The 26240-nt window shown below is 32.8% G+C and overlaps 1 protein-coding gene across 7 annotated transcripts in view; it reads left to right on the top strand.

Annotated features, from left to right (window-relative positions):
* STXBP5 (syntaxin binding protein 5) overlaps nt 1-23336 on the top strand; it is a 111833-nt gene extending 88497 nt beyond the window's left edge. For 3 of the 7 annotated variants that reach the window (XM_026666228.2, XM_087970328.1, XM_087970360.1), the window contains 10 exons: nt 282-347; nt 2551-2610; nt 2706-2753; nt 8164-8214; nt 10837-11076; nt 13424-13793; nt 15962-16127; nt 18585-18696; nt 20516-20736; nt 21143-23336. In XM_026666228.2, the coding sequence (XP_026522013.1) occupies nt 282-347; nt 2551-2610; nt 2706-2753; nt 8164-8214; nt 10837-11076; nt 13424-13793; nt 15962-16127; nt 18585-18696; nt 20516-20736; nt 21143-21184 (1376 nt within the window). In that variant the 3' untranslated portion in view covers nt 21185-23336. The remainder of the gene's footprint in view (nt 1-281; nt 348-2550; nt 2611-2705; nt 2754-8163; nt 8215-10836; nt 11077-13423; nt 13794-15961; nt 16128-18584; nt 18697-20515; nt 20737-21142) is intronic. The other 4 variants (XM_026666229.2, XM_087970345.1, XM_026666230.2 and 1 more) reach the window with 2 other exon arrangements.
* Nucleotides 23337-26240: the final 2904 nt, after the last annotated feature.

Below are 26240 nucleotides of genomic sequence, written 5' to 3'. Positions count from 1 at the left end.
TAGAGATTAAAAAGGTGTTTTTAAATTAAAACAGTAGTTTTCCAGGATGGAGATTTCTGGAGTTTTAAATTTAAAAAGTGGAGAGTGGTTATTCTGTTTCATTTGCTGTTTGTACTATAGATTGTATTATATTTCAGATTAATCATGTGCAGCTGCACTTTATATACTTATTACATTTATACACTTGGTCTCAATAAACAAAAATCTTGTGTATTTTATTTTTCAAATTAAATCTTGTTAAAAATCTGAAAAAAGTCTATTGTATGCTTTCTGTTTTACAGCAGGTCTTTGTGATATCAATGAAAGTACTACAGTACAAGAGGATCGTTGCAAGTCACCCACTTCAGGTAATTAATTAAACTTGCAAATAGTTTAAATAATACTTCAAAATGCTATATGACCTGAGGAGAAGTGTTCTTTGATTTTTGGGTTCCAGAAGGTACTTCACAATGAACTTCACAATGATTTTTCATATATACAGTTCAAGCAAGTATGTGGTCCTGTTAATATCTTTGTCAGGTGAAAAGTTGGTCCTTGATTTAATATACAAATTATCCTTATACCATATCCATTTTTATGTACTTATAATTTATGTATATTATTGGCAACAAAAAATAATTACATTATGTAGGGGAAGTGTTTTAATTATCTGGGACTATGAGTTTAGATCCCAGAAATTTCAAGCATTGTTTTTCTAATCATAGGCAAATGTGAAATTTGTTCCATCATTCTATTGAGAAGCATAATTTCTTTAATCATAAATGAAAGTTTGCAATTGAGTGTGATAATTTACTTTGGCATAACTTCAATTTATATATGAATGATATGATTTTTATATAGAAGACATCCAAGATTTTATCACATATATATTAATTCTGGAAGTTAAGATGTAACGATCAGAGTTAGGGTATAGAATAAAAACAAAAAGCCGTGATGATATCAAAAATATTCATAATTGGGTCAGCATATAAAATGATTATTTGTAATATGTTCCTTAAATATATGAGTGTAATGATATCTTTATCAATTTAAATTTTAATGGTGGTAGCAATCACTTACTTCATTCTATTCTATCATTTTTCCTGTAGCCTGAATTATTATAGTGACAGCAATCTGAGATGCAGGGAGGGAAAGGCATACCAAAGTACTATAAAAGGATCCACTACTGGTAGGAAGGAGTTTAGGAATTAGTAGAAAATTTGAAAAGAAAAAGAAAAAAGATCACACTGCCATAGATGGTGTAATTTGGAATAATTGCAGGGTCTTCATAATTTTTTAAATGTATTTATTTTAAGAAGAGTCCCTTACTTATTTGAGCTTAATTGCAATCTTACCCGATATTGGAGAACAGTTAGCTATCATTTGAAAGAAGGAAATAAAGCATACTCCAAAATTCAACATAGATTCTTAGAAAGAAGTAGTTCAAAGTAGTATTTCCATCAGGTCTTGTTATTTTTAGGAGTAATTTTACAGGTAAGAAAAATATTATTTCTTAAGAAGTTTTGATATATAGGAAAGCTTTAAATTTTGTTTAAATGCTCCTGAAGAAATAGTAAATACAAGTATCCTTGTATTTTCATTTTTTTGCATGAGTCATCTCAATTTAGATAGGATCGCAATTTCTAATGGTAAGTCATCCTAGAGAATGTAATTGAGTTTTTTTCCCCTTGTTACTAACATACAAATCCTAACCTAACCATTGAATGTGTACTAACTCAATTTTATTAGCCAATTCTGTTACTCTTCATGGCTTCTATAGATTACACTAATGAGATTTGCCCTGTGCAGATGTTCTGAGAAGTTCTCTAAATGAGCTTTTTTAAAAGCAGGAAACTCATATAAATTAATCACTGTGCCCAATTTTTTTTTCGGTTTCTCTTCTACAGGTAATAGAAAAATCATTCTGCTTTGAAATGAAGAGCGTCACTTTATAATTTACTATTCAATAAAACTTTCACTGATCTATTTTCAGTCTTTATTTATTTATTTTCTTTTTGATTTAGATTGACTACATATATAATTTACCATTGGAATTGAAAATATAAATTATATTGTCTGTCATTATGCACTATGAACTACTTTGTTAAACATAAAACAGTTTTGTCAAATTTTATTTTTCTTTACAGTATTAAGTAAATATGTATCTGCACTTGTTTAATAGATGGAGTTAGATTACCTTTCATTGGGAAATGAATACTTTAGCCAAAATAATGTTATGTGTCTGATTGAAAACATAATGACATGGTGACATAGGAAATACAAAGTTGTCTATGAAACTCAGATCCTTTTACAAATTCTGTGGGCATCAAAGGGGTGAAGGAGGTATAATTGGAGAGTTCAATGTTATATAGACTTTCTTACCAGTACAAAAAAATTAAATACAAAAGTTATCCATTCTGATAGTATATATTTTAGACTATTATTTCATTTGATGCAGACTAGGACATTGTGTCCTTTCCTTATTTTTATAATCTGTTCCAATTCCTTGCCTGTATGTATTTTGTTTTGAACCTCTTTATATTCCTTTCATTCTTGTCTTCACTCATGTAGGTTCTGGTTCCCCCAACAATTCTGGTGATGAACAAAAAATGAATAATTTTATAGAAAAGGGTATAGTATTTTTATTTCTAAGAGTATAGTATTATTGATTTCACTAGCTTATCTTTTTAGTAAATTGACATTTTCTATCAAAACATTATTTGCAGTGAAAACCAAAAGCAGAAAGTTTTCCAAGATGATAGCCAGTGATATAGGTAGGAACTAGACAAAAATATCCTTTGCTCCTTCCTGGCACTTTATTCTATGCAGCGCTTAATTCAGTTGTAAAACAAAGCAAGCTGCAGTGCATTACTATTAAATTAATACTCTCCTAACCATTTATTTGCTTATTTTCTAAAATACTTCGCTTTGTTATTTAATCAAGGAGATGGGCTCTTAATTTTTTTCTAATTTTATGCACACATTCCTCCTCCAAAAAAATGGCTTCTGGTTTAAAATATTGAAGAAGTTCAATCGTGTAAACATTACTGCATAAATCATTTGTAACTTGGTCCTCTTGAATAGATCTAATTATGTTGAAATGAATAGATCCTCTCCTATTTTAAGAATAAAAGCATGACACATTTTTATCTCTGAATTGCTGCTAACCAAACTAATATAATTGACAATAAGTTGAAAATTGTAACATTTGCAGTACATGTGAATGATGATTGAACCCTTCTATTGTAAGGATGTAACTATGGTGAATGATGAATTAACATACAGGAGAGACAGGAATACTTTCTTGCTTGGATATGGTTATTTTGCTTTTTAACTTTTATTTTAAAGTATATAGATACTGGTTTTCTGTTTAAATTAAAGCTATAATTCTTTGGCCATTTATCTGGGAATATTTAATTGAGTGGTGCTCACTTGAGTATATATTACATTATTGCACTGTAAAGGCTTTTCTTTCCTATATTTCAGTTTCTGTCATTTTTACTTCTATGATTTTAGTAATTATCTAAGAAGATATATATGTTTGCATAGAACTTGGCTCGTTCTAAATTTCTCTTTTTATAGCACATTTGATAAGTTATCTCTTTTCTTTTAGATAATGTTCAAAGAATTTATATATATTTGGTTGCATATTTGATAAAACTATTGACTAATAACTTCCAGCTTTTGAGTGAGAGTGTTGAAATCAGTGACTTTCTTATCTTATAGTTCTTCTGAAATTAGAATTCAGTAAGTTCATGGTAATGGGTATTATAGCAGATAGTTTGGAAAAATACATTTTTAAATCATATTAATGGCATTGAATAAACATTTGTTATATTTCATTTTGAAAAGGTTTATACTATAATAATAACCCAACCAGATAGATACATTTATGTTGTACTAGAAGTGTAAAGTAGATTTTAAAATTGTATTATATGTTACTTTAGGAGCATCAATATTAGGTTCTTTTGGGTGTATCCTGTGCCATTCAGATAATGCTACAACTGAGAAAGATGGACAAATCTGATAGGAAATACAGTAAATTCAGTAGTTCCAATGCAATACAATACTTATAAAACAATAAAAAATACCTAGTTTTAATGTGTTGGTTTCCATTAGTCTGGTGTCATCTACAATTAAAATAAAACTCTTCAAAATAAACACACTTATGATTACTTGCAGCAGTTGCTTTGACTAAATAGCAGAAAAAAATAAAAATTACTCATTCTGTTAAATAATATCTAAAGGGAGAAGTAGTCCTGGCCACATAATTATTCCAGAAAAATAGTTGCAAACTAATATTTCTGGAGGGGGAAAGAAAGAAGAAACTTTTTTCCCCACAAAAAGGAATTTACATTTTTCCTGAAGAATTGGGGGGAATTAATCTGGACTGAAGAATTGGGGGGAAAGGTAAATTATTATTTTATTTTTTTAGAATTATGAAAAAAATGACAAATTTTCTAGATATTGGAAACTTTTGTATTCCACCAATGATGCCTAATATCAATGCAACTACAAGCCTTTTCTGTACTGAATTATTTCAGTTCTATGCTTCGGACACATAGTCCTCTTAAAATAAGAGTTGGGATTATTGTTCTTGGGAAGTGGTGGGGGGATATTTTCATTTTCATAAGAGAAGAGAAAAGGATTAATTGCTTTTTTGTCTGACTCCTTATCTGTTTTCCTGCTTTCCTAAGTAGGTCTCAGAGGACTAAGTTTGCAGTGAAAAACAAGAAAATGATTTCTTGATTCATGTAAGTTAGGGAAAGTTAGAAGGTGCACTCTGTTCCACTGTTTGCTCTTCAGATTCAAAATATATCACCGCAAATGTAATAGTTTGGAAAGAAAGCATCATATTTTTGTTGAAAGATAAAATGTTTACTTTCAGTGTATTGATCTTATTTTAGTTCCATTAGTACTTTGTAAATACGGGTTTTTATTAACTTATTATTTAATGGAGAAATAATACAGGGATAATATGTTTGACTACAAAAACATTAATCAGTAAATCAAGATTTATATAGCATGTTTTATGTTTCATAGCACCACTTTATATTATTAAATGGTGGGGTTTTTTACTTTTTTCTCCAGGGTCAAAATTAAACAAGATTTATTTCAAGATTAAAAATCTCTAGAAATGCTTAAATTCATATTCTATCAAAAAGTGCTTCCTACAACTACCAGCCTCGTGAAGTTTTATTTTCAGAAAAAAATATCTTTCATTTCCAGAGAATGGTTGGCAGTTTCAAATGCCATAAGGAAGTTCATTAAGATTTACAAATGAATGCTAGTTTCTCAACACTAGAGAAGTTGACTGTATTTCCTCTTGCCATTCAAAACAGATGTAGATACAGTAGAATTCTCCAAACTTCCTGTTAACAAGAAGGTGGGAAAGCAAATCTAAGCAAGAGGAATATCTAGTTCAGTTTGTACCCTAGTTGTAACAAGCAACTTCAACAAATAAAAAGTTTTTATCTGCAAATGTCTGTCAAAAATGATAAACTATGCAATGTGATTTTGTTCCTGTATAAAATGAGGAAAGCATTGGATTAAATCTTAGTTTCTATAATAAGTGGAACAAGACAGGGGGGTCAGTTTGACAAATGATGTTTTGGAGCCAAATTAGTCCAAACAGTGCATGGTTGTATTTAACACTAGTTGAGTAAAGTTGAGGGGGGGGGGGGAATAAAAGGGTCAAATGGGCATTGAATAGTCTTGCATATAAAATTTTAAAGCAATAGATTTTAATAAACTTTCTATTGTTAATAAAATTATTATATACACAACAGTGTGAAATCTCTGCTTCCAGTACTTTAGTTGGTATGGCCTTCCTATGCATCAAGTTCTCCCAAGAATCTAGGACTTTGTAGCGTATCAGCGTAATAATGTGTTCCAAGTAGTGTTATCTTTTGTAATTGAATGATGGAAATGTTTCTAGTGTGCAGATTTTCTAAGTGCCATAGAAATTTACATTTGTCAATGAAAAAATTACAGACTTATTTATTATAATATATACGATCCATATATATGCACACACATCATATATATTATAATAAGTGTTTAATTTTTAATTGACAGATGGAAATCTAATATATGATATATAATTATTATTATGTCAGTATTTAGGATTTAGATGGATGACTTACATGTTATGCTATTGGTGACTATTTAATTTTTTTCTACTTTGTGGATTGTGTAGAATTTGCCCTGATAAGCACTTTTAATATATATTGATAATAATTCAATACCAAAATTCTTTTAATATATTGGGCATAATAAAGTCCTTGTCAAATAGGCCTTTCTGCTTACAGTGGATTGCAGTTTTAAAAAGGGAATGACACTGTTGATTAAAATTACTCAGATTATTATTATACCATAGGATGTGTTTTAAGTGAAACATAAGTGTACCTGCTATTTCCAAGTGTGGATAAATCTAATCAGATTATATTATTATTATCATTATTATCATTATTATTATTATTGACTATTGTCAATACTTTTTGGTTTCATTTATTAGAGATTATTTGGCCATGTGTAAACTTTTTACTGGTTATTGTGCAGTATACTTGAATATTTACTAATGGATGAGGTAAAGCTACAATTTTTAATAGGAAAAAGAAGGAGAAATGTTGTATACTAATTATAATTTCCAGTCTTCAGGTTTCTAATGTCTATAGAAATTTAGCCTTTTTAAACTGTTTGTGTGGATTCAAGTTTGCATGGACCTGTGTTGCTGTCTTTGTCTGTCTTCAAGGTGGTGAAAAGATTTCCATTGTGGATTTTGACACTCCCCCAAAAAATAAAGAGATAATTGTATTAAATTCTGTACACACTATATTTAATAAGGATTAAGCTGCCTAGATGCTTAATTTAATACCAGAGACTGTGTTAAATTCTACAACTATTTTCAACTATATTTTAAGCTAACAACATATAAAGCAATATACATAATATAATACAAACTGTGATTTTACATAACATAAAACAATAATTTTACTCCACTTACCTGTAAGCCAAATTAATTACTCTAAAGCAAAAAAGCAGTAGGAAATAACAGCCTTGGAAAGCTCCAGCCCCCAGGCCTTTTATTAGCATAATTTGTATTTTTTGAAGAAGAAGGGAAATTGATAGAACTTCCTGGAAACAGTTCAATAATTCCAAGGATGCTTGATGAAAAGGATATGTTTATAGTAGCTACAGTAGCTACGATTATGTTACAAGGGTTTTTCATTTAGATTCTTTTAAAGCTTTCTGACTTTAGATTTTAGCCACTATAGTGTATTTAATATTTTATTTTCCTGCAAAGCATGGCCTTGTCTTATTTATTGATGTAAAACATGTTCATTTTATTTATTTATTTTTTAAAAAGCTGTATCACAAGATGCCTTAAGAAACAGTTTTATTCTTAGCAACTACAAGCTTTAAGGGATAAATCTTGTATTACATAACCAAATAATTGAATCCTCTTTATTCGGGTCATATCTGTCCTCAATAATAGGGACATAATGTCTCTTTGAAAACCTCTTTTCCTTTTCCCTACACAAGTTAGGAGTAAGAATACTGGGACAAAGCGTTGTCATTGGAAAAATAATGCTCACTCATTCCAATGCTTGCTATAGCTGTCAGAAAGCATCATTTATAAATATGCTAGCAGTTTCTCCCGTAGTATATCTCTAATAGCCTTGTGTAGCCCTATACCCTTTGTGGTGTTTTAAGTATAATTCTGAAACTTTCTAACATTCGGGGGCTTTTGGAGGCTCAATCTCCTGGCAATTTTCTGTGATCTTTGCCATTTTAGAATTGAAATATTTGGGACAGAATATTGTCTGTAAAAAGATATTTAAATAACTTTGGCTCCATCTTGATTTGTATTGATTAAACATGTATAAATCAGAATATATAAATCAGAATATCTAATGTGCCACAATAAAGACATTTGAAAACCTAATAATTTTAAATATTAGTATTTTTAATTTGCTTTAATTAAAAAAAAAAGTAATTGTCATACTCTCATTGCACCTTTGTAATTAAACTTTTCATAAATATTTGTTTACATACACATACTTCCTTGCTTAGAACTAATATATGAATTCTGAATTTGAAAACTGACAATTTTAATTATTTCATATTCTCTGAAAATATGATCATTCTAGTTTTATTACAAAACTATACATTATTTTTCAGCAAAGATGTCTAGAAAATTAAGCTTACCAACTGAACTGAAACCTGAGTTAGGTAAGTATTTGTTCAAAGCCTGTATTAATGGTGTTTATAGTCTTTCAAAAGGCTATAAAATACACCCTGTGTATTTTGAAATTTCACACATCTAAGTAGGGAAAATTTCCATTTTTCATTGTTCAGTTCCAAGATTTGATGCAGTGCATGCTTACAATTTCTTTGTCCTCAATTTGGAACTACTTTTATGTTCCTCTTTAAAAGCCATGAAAATCTCACCCACAGAAGTATAATTTTGTTCATAGTTTATTTTTTAATTTTCATAATTTATACTATTACTTTCAATAGAAATCAAGAATATAAGGAAATCATACATAAATTTCAGGAATAAATAATAGTAAGTAATTAGGTGGAAAATGCAAATACAAATCTCTCTTTAGCCATAAATTTGGTGGAGAGAATCAGCTTTCTGGGGTGACGTTATCCCATGTTCCATACATTAAAATAATGGAGAGAATCATATGTATAATACACCCTTTTTTGAGAAATGGCAGGATAAAAATATAATTTCAGACAATTTTCATGAAAATTATTTTATACATGGTACATGGTATGTAAACCTATATTTTATTGTTAACCTAGTACTTATGGAGAACTCTACTAATCTCTTGAAATGCTATTTTGCCCAGAAAGTGCTTCTTACAAACTATTTTATCCTATAAAGCAAATAAAAATACATAGAAACTTAGTCAAAAGAGGCTGAATACACCAGTTTACCTAATTTTCTATTTTCGGTTTTATATAAAACACTCAATTTTTGTTCATGGTAAAATTTTATATGAATACTTTAGTAATTCTTCATCAATTCTTTTTTTTTTATTTAAAAAGCAAAAACAATTTATAAAACGCTATTCTAAAAACATGCTGACTATATTGTAACAAAACATGCAAAACATTTTGATATTAAGAGGGACCAAGAATTCTTACAGTTCTAAATATATAAGATCTGGACAATGAGTATAATCAGAAATCTCTTTCTGGTAACATAACCTTTTCTATTGGAAAAAATGGGATTGGGATTGGGAGCAATCCAAACCTTTAGAAAGCCTCAAAATCTTTTCTGGAAATTTTAGAAAGTTTCAGAACAGATTTGTGGGATATATTTGAGTTTGTAGGTGAGGAGGACAGTTATAAAAGAGCTATATTGTACAAGGAAAGGGTAGCATCTGTTCATGAGGCATTGGACTATTTTTACTTGGGTCAGTCTATATCCAAAAAGTTCAGCATACTCTTCTGATTTTCCATTTTCACTATATTTTTAAAAAGTGAAACAAATAGTACTTTTTAGAGTTTATTAATGTAGAGTGATGAGTGTATCCAAAAAGATCCTTAATTTTTTAAGGCATATTTAGTTTCTTTTGAAACACACTAGAATTGCCCCATCAAATATTGCTTATATAGTTGAGAATATATTTATAGCTGTATCCAATTGTCTGTTCTATATATTAAAATTACAGTTTTGAAAAATATTAAATTTACAACTTAGGTTAAGGCAGTAATAAATAGTATAATTAAATATTCACAAAACCATCCCTATGCAAAGTTTTCTCAATTGGCATACTCTTGCCATAAGGACCCCACATGTGTTATTATTGCGCCTACTATATAATATAATATATACAATATAGCTCACTAGAGTAAATAACTTTTTAACCAGTATGTTCTCTAAAATTATCAGTCTACTTCCTGAAGATTAGATTAGAAATTTACAAGACAGACTCTAATCTTTAAAATGATATTGAAAAGATGGTGAACAAATAACTTGCTACTTCCCTTCCAATAACTTCAAATAGATTTTTCACATGAATTCTTTTTAATTATGCTTCGGTACATTTACTATATTTTATCACAATCTTAATAGCCTTTACTATTCTGTAAACATATCTTCTCCAATCTCATCATCTTTAAAACCATATTCAGTAGGTTATGTGGTTGATTGTTGTTGATACATGCTTCAGTATCTGGATTTTTATTTTCTTCTGGATAACTATGCTTATTTTGGTTTTTGTCTGTGCTGTTTCCAATAATTAAACATTCATATAATTATTTCCTTTTTGTATCACTGATTGAAATCACTGAAATTAGGTTAAAATACCATCATAATGACTGTTCAACAATAAAACTGGAATTTATAGTTTGGTATTTGTGTGTATGTATGTGTCAGAGAGGCAGATTTGAAAGAAGTTTTCCATTCCAGTGTGCTGCATCTAGTTTTCATCAAAATAAAAATGGCTGCATATATTTGAAGTAGTATATCATGTATAATATAACATTTATTTTTGAGAAAAGTATAATGGTAGCTACTCTCCTGTTCAAAAATATAACTATGTAGTATGACCTAAGTATACCATACATGTCTAGGGTTCACTACTGGATTTACAGTTCACAGAGAGCTATAGTCAGGTACCTGTCTAATGAATGTGCTTCTACATTTCCAATCTTATGTACTTCAGGTATACAATCTTAAGCGTATCCCTAAAAATGTAATTTCTGATATAAACCTAATATTACTGAGTTGAGATTTTGGAGGTGGATATACTATATGTAATATGTTCTGTAAAGTATGAAATAGAAACAACAATGTTGTATTGCAGTATGTTTAATTAATGCAAAATCTTTCAGATGTTAGAGACAATTCCTTCAGCCGATCCAGAAGTTCTAGTGTAACCAGCATTGATAAGGAATCCCGAGAAGCAATTTCAGCTCTCCACTTTTGTGAGACCTTCACCCGAAAAGCCGATACATCACCTTCACCATGCTTGTGGGTTGGGACTACTTTAGGCACCGTTTTAGTCATTGCACTGAATTTACCGCCAGGAGGAGAACAAAGACTGCTTCAACCAGTAATTGTTTCCCCCAGTGGTATGTATTTAACAAGAAACAATGCACTAGCAAGACAATGGTTTTACTATTATTGACTGATTATTACTGTGTATTATTAGTTCTCATTCTGCAATAATCTACAGAGAAGTCTCTTTAGTTATTTTTTTAGAAAAATTTGAGAGGGGAAATACAAGGTTTGGCTGATTGTTTTTGATCAGCATGCATTTCATTAGAAAAGGGAAATTGTCATAAATGTCCCTTCATTTAACCTTTTTTTTAAAAAAAGATTTCACCAGCTTGGTTTTGGGAAGTACATATTTACTTTAAATTTGGACTTTAAAGACTTTTTAAAAATAAAATCTTAAATATAAAAGGCAGGTCAACAAACCACAAAAGCCTTAAAAATAAAAATACCAAATAATCACTGTAAAATTTCACTGTAAAACACATTAAGAAAAAAAAATGTAAATTAGATAAGGAAGAACATTCTAAGAATTCCGTGTGAAGTCTTTTCTCCTCGAGAGATTGTCACTACTGATTGTTATTTCACACACATCAGCAGAAATACTGCAGCATGGCACCAATCCTTTGTTGGTCTATTAAGCCTCTGGCTACCTATCTCTTCCTAATCATATGCCTCTTTGGCTGCTCTGCATAGCAGCAGCACTGGCAGGGGCTGAAATAGAGGCCCAGGGCCTTCAACTGTCTCAGCCAGTTGCCACCACCCCAGGCCTCTCCTGTACTTCAACTCCAGCACAGCCACTGCCACTGAGAAATGCCACTTCAAGCCTATTTAGATTGTGAGAGTAACTGGGAACCAGTGTTTCAAGCTTATATCAAGGAAATCCACCTACCTCCTAAGAAATAATGCTGCATTCTATATTTCAGATTTTAAGAAACCTTTAATTTACATACATATAAGCAGTGTAATATCATTTTTTAATGTGTGCCGGTATGTTCACAGAAAAAACAGACAACAAAGGTTATCTTGTCTATCTTATAAAAGTTTCCTTTAACAAGAAGTAAACTGATTAGAAATTCATTTTTGTGTTTATGAATAGCTATCTAGGTTTCTAATGGTTTTGCAGTTTAACAATTATTTTAAATACTTCCAATTCAGAAATTTCTGTTTCAAGTGTTATGTCTGACATGCATGTAGTCTATTATGAATGGAATATATACTAGAGCAGTGGTCCCCAACCTTTTTTGTATCAGGGACCAGTTTCACGCAGAAACACTTTTTCAAGGACCCGGGGGGGGAGGAGTCCGAGTTTGGTGGTTTTCTTGCAAACCACGTTTCATTACCTGACTAGGTAACATCTGATGTTGTTACCTAGTCGGGTAATAAAACGTCTGCCAGCAAACCACCAAGTTCAGGGAGCGCCAATGCCTCCTCATTGCAACCCTGAGTGACAGATATTCTCTTCTATTGGGACATTTAAAACGGACGGTTTCAGCTGCAGATTCAGGAACTGCGCCTGGCTGAGGAGCGCCTTCAAAACAGCACTGGGCGGCGGCGGCCCACGCCTGTCTCCGCGGCTCAGGACAAGTCCCTGCAGGATGGCTGAGAAGCCCCACCTCTCGGCCCTGCCTCCCTCAGCCTCATCCCTCAGGTGTCTGCCTCGTTCCTCTCTCAGTCGCTCTCTCGCTCCTCCACCAGCCCAGGAAGAAACTGCTTCAAAGAAGCCGGCAGGGTGGCTTTTCCTGTCGGCGCAGCTCTTCCGAAGCTCCCGTTCACCCCCATCCCGCCACCCGCGGTTCAATCCAGTGCTCCGTTCTGCCTGCCTGCCTGCCTGCCTGCCTTCGTTTCTGGTGGTTTTGGAGCAGCTTCGGCTGAGTAAAAGAGGCGAATAGTTATTATTCTCAGCCGAAGCTGCTCCGAAACAACCAGAAACGAAGGCAGGCAGGCAGAACGGAGCACTGGATTGAACCTGGATTGATTGGCGGCGGGGTGGGGGTGAACGGGCGCTTCGGGGGAGCTGCGCCGACAGGAAAAGCCACCCTGCCGGCTTCTTTGAAGCAGCTTCTTCCTGGGCTGGTGGAGGAGCGAGAGAGCGACTGAGAGAGGAACGAGGCGGGAGGAAACCAAGCCAGAGAGTAGGACAGGCTTTGGTTGCTTCCTCCCTCCCCTTCTTTCATTTGTGTCCTTGATCCCTGATCCCAGCAGCATTCACCGAAGGCGAAGAAAGCCGCCACTTTTATTTTTTATTTTTATTTTCTTTGCGGCCCGGTGCAAAGTGATCCACGGACTGGTAGCGGTCCGCGGCCCGGTGGTTGGGGACCCCTTTACTAGAGTATTTTACAGATAAAGTATCTACTAAAACATAAATAAAATACCTTGAGCTATGCATAGCACTGAGAAATATCACTATTTTCTTCATCTTAGGAACTATTCTGAGGCTTAAAGGAGCAGTCTTAAGAATGGCTTTTCTGGACACAACAGGATCATTAGTTCCACCTGCATATGAACCCTGGAGAGAACACAATGTTCCTGAAGACAAGGATGAAAAGGATAAATTGAAAAAACGTCGGCCTGTCTCAGTATCTCCATCCTCTTCTCAGGAAATGATTGAAAACCAATATGCAGTGATATGCTCTGAAAAGCAAGCAAAAGTTATATCACTGCCCTCACAGAACTGTACTCATAAGCAAAATATAACAGAGACTTCATTTGTCCTTCGCGGAGATATAGTGGCACTCAGTAACAGTATCTGTCTTGCTTGTTTCTGTGCCAATGGACATATAATGACTTTTAGGTAAGGTGTTAATTGCTAAAAGAAGGAACTGTATCTGTTCCCTTTGAAATAAATTACAAAATAAAAATAGGAAAGGACAATTAATATTGTTACATAGATATCTAAATATGTTCCTAGATGGGACTGATTCCCTAGAATCTGTTTTACTTCAGATTACTTTTTTTCTTATGTTGCATTAAAAATATGCCTTTTTTATAATGTCCCTTGTGCTGTCTGTAGATGCGCAAGGGAGCAAATCCTACTTTGGTTTCTTTTCTTGTGCCTGCAGACAGAGAGATGCCTTAGTCCTTCATCTTATATTCTGGTTAATTTGATAATCAAACTATACTTTGTTTGCTTGGGTGATATAGTTTGAATTTTTAAAATAACATAGTATTTTTGCCTTTTTCCTTTTGCTGTCTTCATTTTAAGGAGAGGGTGCCTTGATTTGGTCTGAACTACTTAAAATTAAAGTTAAAAACTGTCTTGATGTGACACTATAACAGTGGTTTAGAAGCTAGATTTTTTTTCAGCAATTGGGGTTTATAACTGTTTGTCTCCTTTGCACTTCCATATGGTACAGAGTGTGACAAAGTCTCAGCAAAAAGTTAGTTGGGGCTCTAGGCCTAAAAGAATACCAGAAGGTCTCTGCTGGCCTCAGTGCTCACCCAAATAAGCATTCTGTGTATGTGCTAACGAGATGTGTCCAGAAACTCACAAGCAAAACATCAGAATAATGCTTCTTTTCCATTTGTTCCCCACTAAGAGCGTTATTTATGACTCAGGAAGTAATAGTTTATAATAATAATTGTTTTATTTCTATATACCCTTTTTAAAAGCATTTAAATTGACGATCATCAATTCATTGGAGGATAGGAAATACTATTGTTTAACTATGCATTACATTAAAAAGGATTGTAATTGGTTTGGGATATATTGTCTTTATTTTGAGATGTGAAAGACTAAAATACTTCTCTCCACATTTCATATATTTATTTATAATGATATATTATAAATAAATGATAAATAATAATCATAAATAAATGATATAATAATATATAAAAATAATTATTTTACCCATCTCTATAATGCTGCTTATCAAAAAGTACTAAACTTTGCTGTGCTTTCTTATGGGAAAGATGTTTTGATATTATGACTTAAGCAGTAATATTTATTTTAAAAGAACCTAGGGGAGAATGGCAGTTAGGATTAGGGTTATATTGTTGAATTTTTGCTAAAAAGTTTCATATTGGCGTATATTTGCAAACTTATTCAAATTATATTTTTTGTGATTTAATGTATACATTTAGTAAGCTGCTTAAATGTCTAATGTCAGTCCTTCATAAACATTTATTTGTTCTAGTTTTCAGAATTAGAATGGTGTCTAATTGATTCCTTCTGCTGCCAACTTTCTTTAGATTGTGCAGCAGAAATTTTCTGTATAGGAACTCTTAGGAGCAGGGGCTAGATTGCAATATATTTTTCAGTATTGCTCATAGAAGTTAGAACAGCTTTGTATTTCCAAGCAAGAATAACATAATTTTCTGTGACATTTATGATAAAGTTATTTGTGCTTTTCTATTTTATCTCCTTAGAAGCTTCTGTTAATATATTTTAATTGGGTGTTCCATCCTTGGAGGAATTAAAGGGAGTATGTTATGAATTAGAAGAATCACATGGAAGTTTTCTGTAGTGATCAGAATCCCCCCCCCCCCCGCCCCCCAAAAAACCTGTGATTTTAGTATTTGGTTATTTAGATTATCAATCCTTTCTATTTAAAAAAAATAGATTATCAATACTGAATAATTGAGAATTTTCAATACAATTATTTAAACAGAATTTGGGAATATATGCATAATGATCTGTGAGTATAAATATAAATATGTTTGGTCTTTACCACTTATCAGATACAACATCAGTAAATTAAATATCAGCATTTTCTTTACTATATACCTGATGCAAGTTAACATGGATAAATAGTTGATTTGTTTCATGTACACAGTCACACAGATTCTTTGTTAAACATATTAAAACCTGTTTAGGCAGAACTTTGTAAGTCAAAGCTATGGAGTCAACAATATATGAGTATTTAAAAGAAAATGAGAACATAACATATAAAGCTTTATTAAAGAAGACTAGAATAGGATACTGTGCTTTATTTTAACAAATTGTAATTCTGTTCTTTCAAGTTTGCCAAGTTTAAGGCCACTATTGGACGTATATTACTTACCACTTACCAACATGAGGATAGCCAGAACATTTTGCTTCACCAACAATGGACAGGCATTGTATCTTGTCTCACCAACAGAAATCCAGAGAATTACTTACAGCCAAGAAACATGTGAAAACCTGCAGGTAATTTTTAAATGTATTGCTATAGAAAAGCATTTATTGAAGAATGTGCTATTTATGTACAAATTGTAAATGTATGGTATATGTTTTCTTTTCTATCTCAGCATACATCTCTTTAAGGTGTGGATATTTTAAATGCATCTTAAAGTTTCAATTTAATGTAGTCAGTGAATGTTACATTATACTGGGTATTTTTTCCTTCAGAAGAAAGTAAACTAAATCTTGTTATCTACACCCTGTAATAGTTTGGGATGAGCACAAGATGAAACCATTATTCTCAAATTATGGACTCTGAGCAAATTGATGGGTTGCCAATTGGTGGCGGATTTGCTCATGGAAAGATGATCTCTGAAAATGTGGCCCAGCGTGACCAAGTTCTTGCAAAACTCCTGCTTTGTGTAGAATGATAGCTAAGGAACATTGGCACATCCACACATTCCTTCCTCAACCCTCAGTGGGCTTGAAAGCTGCGCTGTCTTTGGCTGGTTGGCTAGTGAGGTGGGAAAAGAAGGATCTTCATCTTTTTCCACTTTGAAAAACGGAGATATATAAAGTGGGCAATCTGGCACACTTGGAAAAATGTACACCTTGGAAATGGGCATGCTGGCATTGTGCCGCAAAGCAAAGGTACCTTTTTAGCAGAGTGGCAGGCACATGCAGTGGTTGTGCACATCTGCAAAACTGACAAATGAGAAGCAAGAGGATAGAAAGACATGTATAAAGCCTTATAGCATCTTGTTTACTTATTGAATTTATTTGCCGCCCATCTCGTTCGTTACAATCACAATTGAGTCCAAAATTTCTGTTAAGTGACACATTTATTAAATCAGTTTTGCCCCATTTTAGGACCTTTCTTGTAACAGTTGTGTCAGCTTTGAAATTCAGCTGCCACATTTTATTTGAAGGGATTGGAGGAGTTGAAAAGTTCAAGGTTATTCTGTATGTCATATTAAGAAATTCCAGTTGCACTTAATTGGTTCTTGTGATTTATGAAGTGTAGAAGTGGGAGGAGAGAAGGTGGATTCTGTGTAGCGCACGAAAATAATTTCACTTTGGGAAATTGCTTTAGACATACCAGATCTGTTTCTAAATAAATCAATTGGAGAGAAAATGTCTCGGAGTGATTGATATCATGGATATTTTCTGGATGCCTTACAAGTTGTTAAGTGAATCACCTGCAGTTGTTAAATTAGTAACAAAGTTGTCAAGTGAATCTGGCTTCCCCACTTGTCAGGAAAGGTGATCACATGCAACCGTGTCATAAATATGAACCTTTTGCCAAGCACCTGAATTTCCATCACATGACCATGGGGATACTGCAATGGTTGTAAGTGTGGAAATAGCAATAGCACTTAGAATTATATGCCTCTTCATAGTGCTTTACAGCCCTCTCTGAAAAGTTTTACAGAGTCAGTATATGGCACCCAACAATCTGGGTCCTCATTTTACCAACCTCGGAAGGATGGAAAGCTGAGTGAACCTTGAGCCGGTCAGGATCGAACTCCTTGCAGTCAGCCTGCAACACTGCATTCTGATCACTGTGTCCAACTACCTTTTTCATGCCATTGTAACTTTGAACGGTCATTAAATGAACTGTTGTAAATTGAGGACTAGCTGTACTAGGTGTCCAGGGCTGCATGCAACTCGTGGGCCACAGGTCAGATATGCCTATCTTACAGGAAGGAGTGTAGTATTTCTAGGATGAATGGAAAGGTGGATTTGCTCAAGAAAAACAGAGATGGTGGGGAAATCTGATCTGCAGAGTCCTCAAAAGACTGCCTTTTCCTTGGTTCCTCCCTGTTCATGATCATAGGAACAAATGGTGCATAGAAGACTTTGCTATCTTGCAAGTATGAAATGCATCAAGACCCCTTTGGTGGAAGCAATTCATATAAAACCAGAGAATTAGTATGATGGTTCCTTGCAGCTAATGGGTACTCTTCTTCCTTCTTGGGCCCCAACAGGCCTGCTACTTGCATTGGAAGACTCACTCTAGATTTTATTTAATATTTTTGTATTTCACAGCCTCCAACTTTGTGGAGTAATACAAAGATTTGGGCACAGAACTTGTGTCCCTCCAAGTGAACTAGCTTTGTGTGCATAAATCATTGCCATGACAATAATTACACAAAGACTTTGCCAGAATTTTGAACTGGTATGCTTTCAGAATTTACTCCTGTTTCTACCTGAATAATCCAGGCTGGTTTGTCAGGAAAAGAACCAAGTTTTGCCAGTAATCTGAAATTTACACAAACCATCAGGGTTGCACAGAAAAAAAAACAGGCTCTTATAAAAAAATATTTGGCAGAACCTGGTCCTATTCTTCCTGAATCAGCCAGCAACAGGACCAAATTTTAACATATTTAAAATACTGTAAATGTAGAAACATTTGAAGATGAGACCCTAAATTGGGAGACATAGCAACCTTCTGATATAATTTAAAATGATTTTTATTTAAAGGAAATGTTGGGTGAGCTCTTCACACCTGTAGAAACACCAGATGCACCAAACAGAGGGTTCTTCAAAGGTCTCTTTGGAGGTGGTGCGCAATCACTTGACAGGGAAGAACTCTGTGAGTTGATTTCATCTCTTTTTTAAAAAAAACTTATATCATATGAGGGGAATAGAAAATTAAACACAATTTATCAGTCCAACATAACTAAAAGTATGGAAAGAAATTGAAATAATGGAAACTATTGAAATATACTGCTTATTTCCTCTTACAAGTTGCTTTATTTATAAAAGGATGATTTTTTTGTGTGCAAAATTCTCACTCGTTTAATGTAGAGTTGATACAGTTGCATCAATATTTAAAGGTATCTGTAATTTAAAAAATGGGATAGTCTCTGTGTTAAAACACTTTTTTAGTTCCATCCAGACAAAAAAATGAAAAAAATATTTCTAGTTTCCATGGGATTTAAAATGCACTAAAGTACAACTACAGATGGGGGAATAAGTATCCTGTAATCATTCCTCCTAGATTAGATACACTAAATAGATTTATATATTTTTGTATAGATTATTGTTCATTAATATATTTTCCATTTTCTGCGTTAAAAAGAATACAGAGTTTGTTACATGTAAAATATAACATTAAAAGAATCCAAATGCAAAATTTAAATAGGTACTCATAAAACAGAAATTAATATCTCTGCAAGTATGTACCTATTAGAAAGATATTAGTGTTTTTTTTCTGAATACAAATGCACAATATTTATTAGTTTCCAGCAAGGGAAAGCAGTTCAAGAGGCAGAAAAAAAAAATCTTGCAAATAGGGATTTACAAAGTTTAGAGAACATTATACTAAAATTAGAAGCACTAAAACATATTGATATTATTATATTTAAGACAAGTACTAAAAATTACTATGTGTGAGTCAGAACTGTGCTGATACACATTGCATCCATTTTTGTCATCTATATTCAGTAAGAGTGACTTTAAAATCTTCCAATACATGTAATATTATTAAAATATAATAATACTGATATCTTTTATTGGTAATAAAATACGGTCACTTATCACTTCATAGTCTCCTAGGAACATAAAAACCTCATATTAATAGTTTATTATATTACAATAGAACAAATTAAAAATATAAATCAGCAGTGTGGAAATAAGTGAAACAAAATAGCAAACCATTAGTGGTTTTACTGAATACTTTTCAGTTTCTGACTCATAAAGACAAAGGTGGTTGAAATAATACTTTTCCTCCTTTCCTTTCCTTTCCTTTCCTTTCCTTTCCTTTCCTTTCCTTTCCTTTTCTTTCCTTCTCTTTTGTTTTACATTTAGAAACAATGTTGCAACATAATGTAAAACAGCGTTTTTCAAATTTAGCAACTTTAAAATGTATGGACTGTTGAAGTCCATACATCTTAAATTCCTGAAGTGAAGAACATGATGTAAAATATAAAGAACTGTTGAGGAATCAAACCAGTCAGTCTACACAACTAATAATCAAGGGCTTTAACTAACACTCTAATCCCCATGCCTGGAACACATCTGGATCTTAGGAACTTTCTGAAAAGCCAGCAACTCAAAGCCAATTTAATTTGGGAAGGAGTTCTCCAAAGGGGAAACTGAGCAACAGAAAAGTCTTACTTTTTGGTTTACTACTTAATTATAAATTGAACAAGGAACAATTTATAGGTATATTAACTTTCTCTAAGTAATTTCAAATAATATTTTAAAAAGCATGTATATAGTTAAATAGGGATAAGATATTGACTATATTGCTGTTAAGATTATTGAATAATTTTCAACACATTATTTTCATTTGGTTTTATCATAAAGTATATTGTTTCATCTCTCCCAGTGTGTAATTCTGCTTACAAGTAGTAAGTTCTCCTCTGAAAGGAATGCAAACATAATTTGTTTTTTCTTGATATGATCAGTTGGTGAATCTGCTTCTGGAAAGGCATCAAGAAGCCTTGCCCAGCACATACCAGGACCTGGCGGTATTGAAGGAGTCAAGGGAGCAGCATCAGGAATAGTTTGTGAGTTGGCACGAGCCAGAATAGCACTGGATGAAAGAGGGCAAAAATTGGGAGAGCTGGAAGAACGAACAACAGCCATGTTAGCTAGTGCTGATTCTTTCTCAAAGCATGCACATGAGGTACGTCCTTCTCAGTATCAGTTGACTTTTTTACAAGAAGGCCAATTATTTTGGTTTATTCTTTCCAGTTTGAATAGAGTAGCATGAACGATTCACTGTGGATATTCTGGGAAGAATGTGAATATTCCCATTATGTCAGCAGTTATGATCAGATAGGCTTTCCTGGTCATCTTTATTTAAATTAATTGGTTGTTATATTGTTAGAGGTAGAAACTTAATAAAATGAATTTATGCAATTTATATTTGTGGGGTTCATTTTTTCTATACTACTTTTAACTATCTATTCAATTATTCACTCATTAATAATGTCATTAATAATGGATACTTTGTAGTCTTTAGAATAAATGGCATTGTGTATACTCTCAGATGCATTATTATATATTTTGTTCCTTTGTTTTGCTTTTAGATGATGTTGAAATGCAAGGATAAAAAATGGTACCAGTTCTGACAACACATTCTCAAATGCATCTCTATAACTTTACCTTGAAGAAAAATCTTTTCATTAACTTCTGCAGGACCAGCAAAGCTGGAAGGGTGTCAGCCAATGGGTACAGATGTTTCCTAGCACAAATTATGCACTGGTTTACCTCAGTCGTACAGCTTTAACTGAGGATCATTGTATTTAAAACTGACACCCACATCGTGAGGGTGTGTTTGCGCATCTGCGCATGTATGTGTGTTATCTGTGGGATGACTGGGAGCTTGAGAACAGAATTGATGGCAAAGAGAACACATGGACAAAAATAGAAAATTTGGAATCAAAAGAGCAGGGGCAATGCAGGATCTATCCTGTGTTAATATTTCATATGCCAAAAGTTTTGTGCTATTGTTGTTGCTGCCAGTGTTTCATCCTCCTCCAAGAGGCTGCAATAAATCAGGGGTCCAAGAGCTAGAATAAAGTTCATTTTATGGGACTATTAACTGATCTACACCTTTCCTCCTTAAAAGCACATTCATAAAGCTGTCTGAAAATGACTTATTCTGCTACCATTTCTCTGATCTGATAAACTGGAAATACACAAGTTCCATCTTGAATCTACACATAGTTCACATGCAGTCACATAGTCTCTTCTTGGACCCCTGATCTAATAGTATTGTCTTTGCATCTTTATATTGTTGCTGCATTGGGACTTCATAATAAACCATGGCATGCTTTTGCTTCAGTTTTTGTTTAACTATAGCTTTGTTCATACTCAACAAGATTACTTTTAATGCCTGTGACTTACTGGTCTGAAATAAGCCATCTTCATAACTCAGTTTGAAGCTAGCTTGTTTCAATAAACTTTAGGTAAGATTGACCACATATGACCATATAGCATTAAACTGCTGTTAATCAGATGTGAAAGCTTCCAATTTTGTATGGCCATATCTGAGAAGCAAAAGAAAGAAACATGTAAGCTCAAGGCTTGCTGTAGCTCATTTCTCTCATAATAATCCATGTTTTTTGTGATGTCCACATGCAGCCAGCATCAAGTAAAAAATAAGATGATAAGTTACTTTGCATCATAAAAACACAAGTGATTGACCTGCACATCATGCTAAAAGTTTTCATTTGTGTTATGGCTGTCTAATGTGAAAAGTAAAAATATCTCTTGCAATGATACATATTTGTCATCTTTCAACCAGTTATATATATATTTTTTATTTTCCTGCCAATATAGCTGGACCATTTTATAATTTTTTACATGGATACAAATTTAATTCATGCTGTACAACTTACTTTGTGTGTTTAACAGAATGTATTTGTGTAAGAATTTAAATATCAGGTAAGTAGCTAGCTTACATGCCCAATCAGGTAAACTTGTCTTCAGTTCAGTGTTGAACTCTTAAGATACAACTTTCACAATTTATCAATTGCATTGTACTAAAATATATTCAGGAAAAAAAAACAGAATTTAATTTGAAAATAGTTTCTAAGTCAAACCCATCAGCAAAGAAGTTGGCTCCTTAATTTGAGTGTGCTTACTTGGAAACAAGTCTTTTAATTTGAAAGGAATTTTCTTCCATGTAAGTGCCCTTTGATTCACTGCATAGATTACACAATAAAGGTAAAATCAGAGTGGATTGTTTTCAAAGCACTCAATATTTTACCACTTTAGGAACTGGTAGATTCTTATGTAGATTTGTACGAGAGGAGGGATTTAAGATGTGCCAAATTGAAGCAGTATATTTTTAGCTAATAAAGGCTACACCAAAGCCATATTATAAAATAATTTATTTTAAAATATTTAGAAAAATACATAAGAAATGTTTGTCATGTTGGAAATCAGAAATAGTGACTAATTTATGATCATTTGCAAACAGCCTTAATTAGTGTAGGCTTTATTTAAGCAAGTGCCAGTATATGGCCATTCGGAGGCTTGAGTTTTATTTTTCTAAACACTTGCCCAAACTCTGCAAATGTTGAATGAATTATTTGATATGCATGTCTGAAGTTTAAGCCAAAAGAAAATTTCCTGGTGTTGGTTAAGCAATGGTTTGGCTCAAAATATTATTTGGATATGCATTTATCTGTAATATGGTTCAGTCCACGTTAAAAGTTACTGACTGGCATTGTTTAATGAAGTCTTTCAAATAAATTAGACCTACTTCTGAAAAAATATGATTTAAGAAACCTTTCATTTAATAAAGCTAAGCCCTTTCAGTCTGGTTACAACACTGGGTGGATAGATGTGCAAACTTCAGGAAAGCTGAAATCTGTTTCTCTCTTGGGGTTGCTAATATATTTTGCTAGTATATTTAAAGCATTAGATTATTACCTCTCTTCAGTGCAGCTTTGGGTAAGGATACTATGAAATTCACTTAATGTATCAGAGAAGAAAATTTCAATATTCCTGCAACTATCGAACATTTGATTCAGCAAATGGTTCTTGCCACCAAATTTTGAGCCAGATATAAAATTACTTGCTTACTTATTTTGCTTGTATGACATTTAATTATAGTACAATTGTGGGGTGTTTAAGGGATGTAAAATAAATTACTTGAGTTTATAAGAATATGTTGAATAAGATCCATAAGCCAAATTTTTAAAAGATATGTGACATAGGCATAAAAATGTTAACAACTTATTTATTATTGTAACCTCCCTATGCATTAGTAATTTCACTTGTCAGTTGCTAATTTTTGTTGTTGTACAAATAGTATGATCTAGCTTAAAATTGTTAAGTTTGGTTGATTTCTGATGGAAACATTTAAGCACGTGCTAAAAAAATGTCCTATTGATTTCTTGGCTCTTACCTTGGCTTGATTGTATCTTGCAGTCTGAAGCATAAACCTTAGTACACTTAACTGAAACATGATTTCCTTTAAGGAAAAATGTTTTACAGCTACAAATAAACAGAATAGTAATTCTTCCAGTTGTAAAAGTGGATGGAAAAGAGAATGCTATAATGAATCAAGAATTAATGATGTCAGCTTTCTTACCTGCTGGAAGTGCTCCCACTCATTCTGAATTCTGAGGTGATCTCCATTATGCATTTGTGAACAAGTATTCGATAGATGACAAGCTTCATGAAGGAGATGCCAACAAACATTTTCTAAAATGTGCATTTTATACCATGAATGAAATAATTTAACTAGAAAATATTTGCAGAAAATAGACTTTGGCAAATATGCCATTTTACTGGTTATGTTCATTTAACACTATTTGTCAATTCTCCTTGAAGTAACATACAGTTGTAGGACAGTTTGCTTCATACATAATTTATTTGTTGTTGTATTAGGGACATTACCATTAGGTTCTTCAGTTGTATTTCATCTGGACAAGTAGTCAGAATAAGGCTGCATACATTTTCAAAATTTGGAATGCATATTAGAAATGTTTGGTGGTTCTGTCATATTGTGGTAGACATCCTGATGCTGTCTTTATTGCATGGCCAGTAATCATAAATTATGAGCTTTATATTCAAACTATATATGGAGCACCAAGTTGTATACTCCTAGTATGCACATTCATTTTTTGAGGCCTTCCACAACTCTTATCAAATTAATTTGGGATAGTTTTCATAGTGCTGTGCTGAGCCATCTCTTATTTTGAATGTTGATGTGAAGGAGGAAGAACACTTTTAGACTTGATGAAATTTCTTGAAAGGTTAGTTGTAGTTTATTAGTGGCAAATCCCTATTCACCAATCCGTTCGTGCATTATTTAATAAACAAAACAAAAAGTGTTTTCTTTCTAGAAAGAGTTGGTTGCTTATGTAGACATTCAAACATGACAAGTAATCATTGCATTAAAGCATTACTATAAAACTTGTTTTCCTATGGTTACATAATCTGTTTCTAATGATTATTTTTAATGGTGTTGGAAGTAGTTAATAGTGTCTGCAAACTTATTTAAAAGATACTGTGGGCAGAATTAAAAAATGGTGGGGAATGTATAAGAAGTTAATATATAGATGAGATAAATTGCAAGGACACACGAACACCTTGATAATATTTGAGACACTAATTAAAAATTAGCAAAATGGGAAAGCATGTTTTCATTCACAAAATATGTCCATATTTGCCCAGCACATTTTGTTTGGAAAAGCCAAAACAAAATACAAACAAAATCCTTCCTCATTATGGTTGTTGATTTTGAACTGTTGTAACTGCATTGACTAGTGAGAGAAACATATTTCACATAAATACGTATATCCTTTCAAAATCAGTAGAAAGAATGTAGTATTTCTTATGAGGAAAATGTGTAGCTCAGAAATTTTTAGAAATAGATATAGTGGTTAAAATAAAGAATTAAAAGTGTGTTATCATTGTTTCTTTACTTACCACAACTGTGCAATTATTAAACCACTGATACTGTGTCAGAGGCTCATTCCACAATAGCCAGGACAGTTTGATAGCATTGTTGTAGAAAAAGAAGCAACTATATGTAGTCCAGGAAAACTGCTGCTACCCGTCTTTCATGTAATATTAACAAGTTTAATTTTTAATAAACTGAAGACACAATTCTTCAGTTAAAAACTGCCAAACTGTAATTCCTGAATGTTTATGTAAATATTATTTCAAGCAAGCCTGAAAGTGTGATTCCATTATAACAGTTAAGAGTAAAGCAACTTTCCTGATTTGTATCAATAGCCTTGAGATGATTTAATTTACATTTGTTGCTTGAGGTATTTCCTTCATGTGACATCTGTATATTAGAAAGCTATAGCCAAAGGTAATCTTGATGCAGTGGATTTTTTTTTCTTTTTTTTTGCTTTCTATAGCACTGATCTTATCCGAACTATAAACTTGAATTTCTTTTTCCTGCACTTTAAGTATTGCAAGCTTGAGTATTTCATCCTTTTCCATCTATAAATTTTAAATTCTATGTAGATATCATTTAGAAAATTAATTTCAGCAAACATCCAATCCATATACAGAATTCTACATTTTCTCATGTATCAAGTTCCTTGTGGACAGGAGCTTCCAAGCTGGTAAAGGAAGGAGGCCTTCAGGACTAAAGACTGCACATATGGACTTGTTTCCTTCACTGTATTAGTAGACAAGTAGAAAGTGCAGGAG

Source organism: Notechis scutatus, chromosome 1 (assembly GCF_049901735.1).
Source record: "Notechis scutatus isolate UNSWTSFEM ecotype Mainland chromosome 1, rNotScu1.2, whole genome shotgun sequence".
NCBI classification, from domain to species: Eukaryota; Metazoa; Chordata; class Lepidosauria; order Squamata; family Elapidae; genus Notechis; species Notechis scutatus.
The sequence above is the reverse complement of the archived record's forward strand: the minus strand, read 5'-3'. Positions and strand labels throughout refer to the sequence as shown.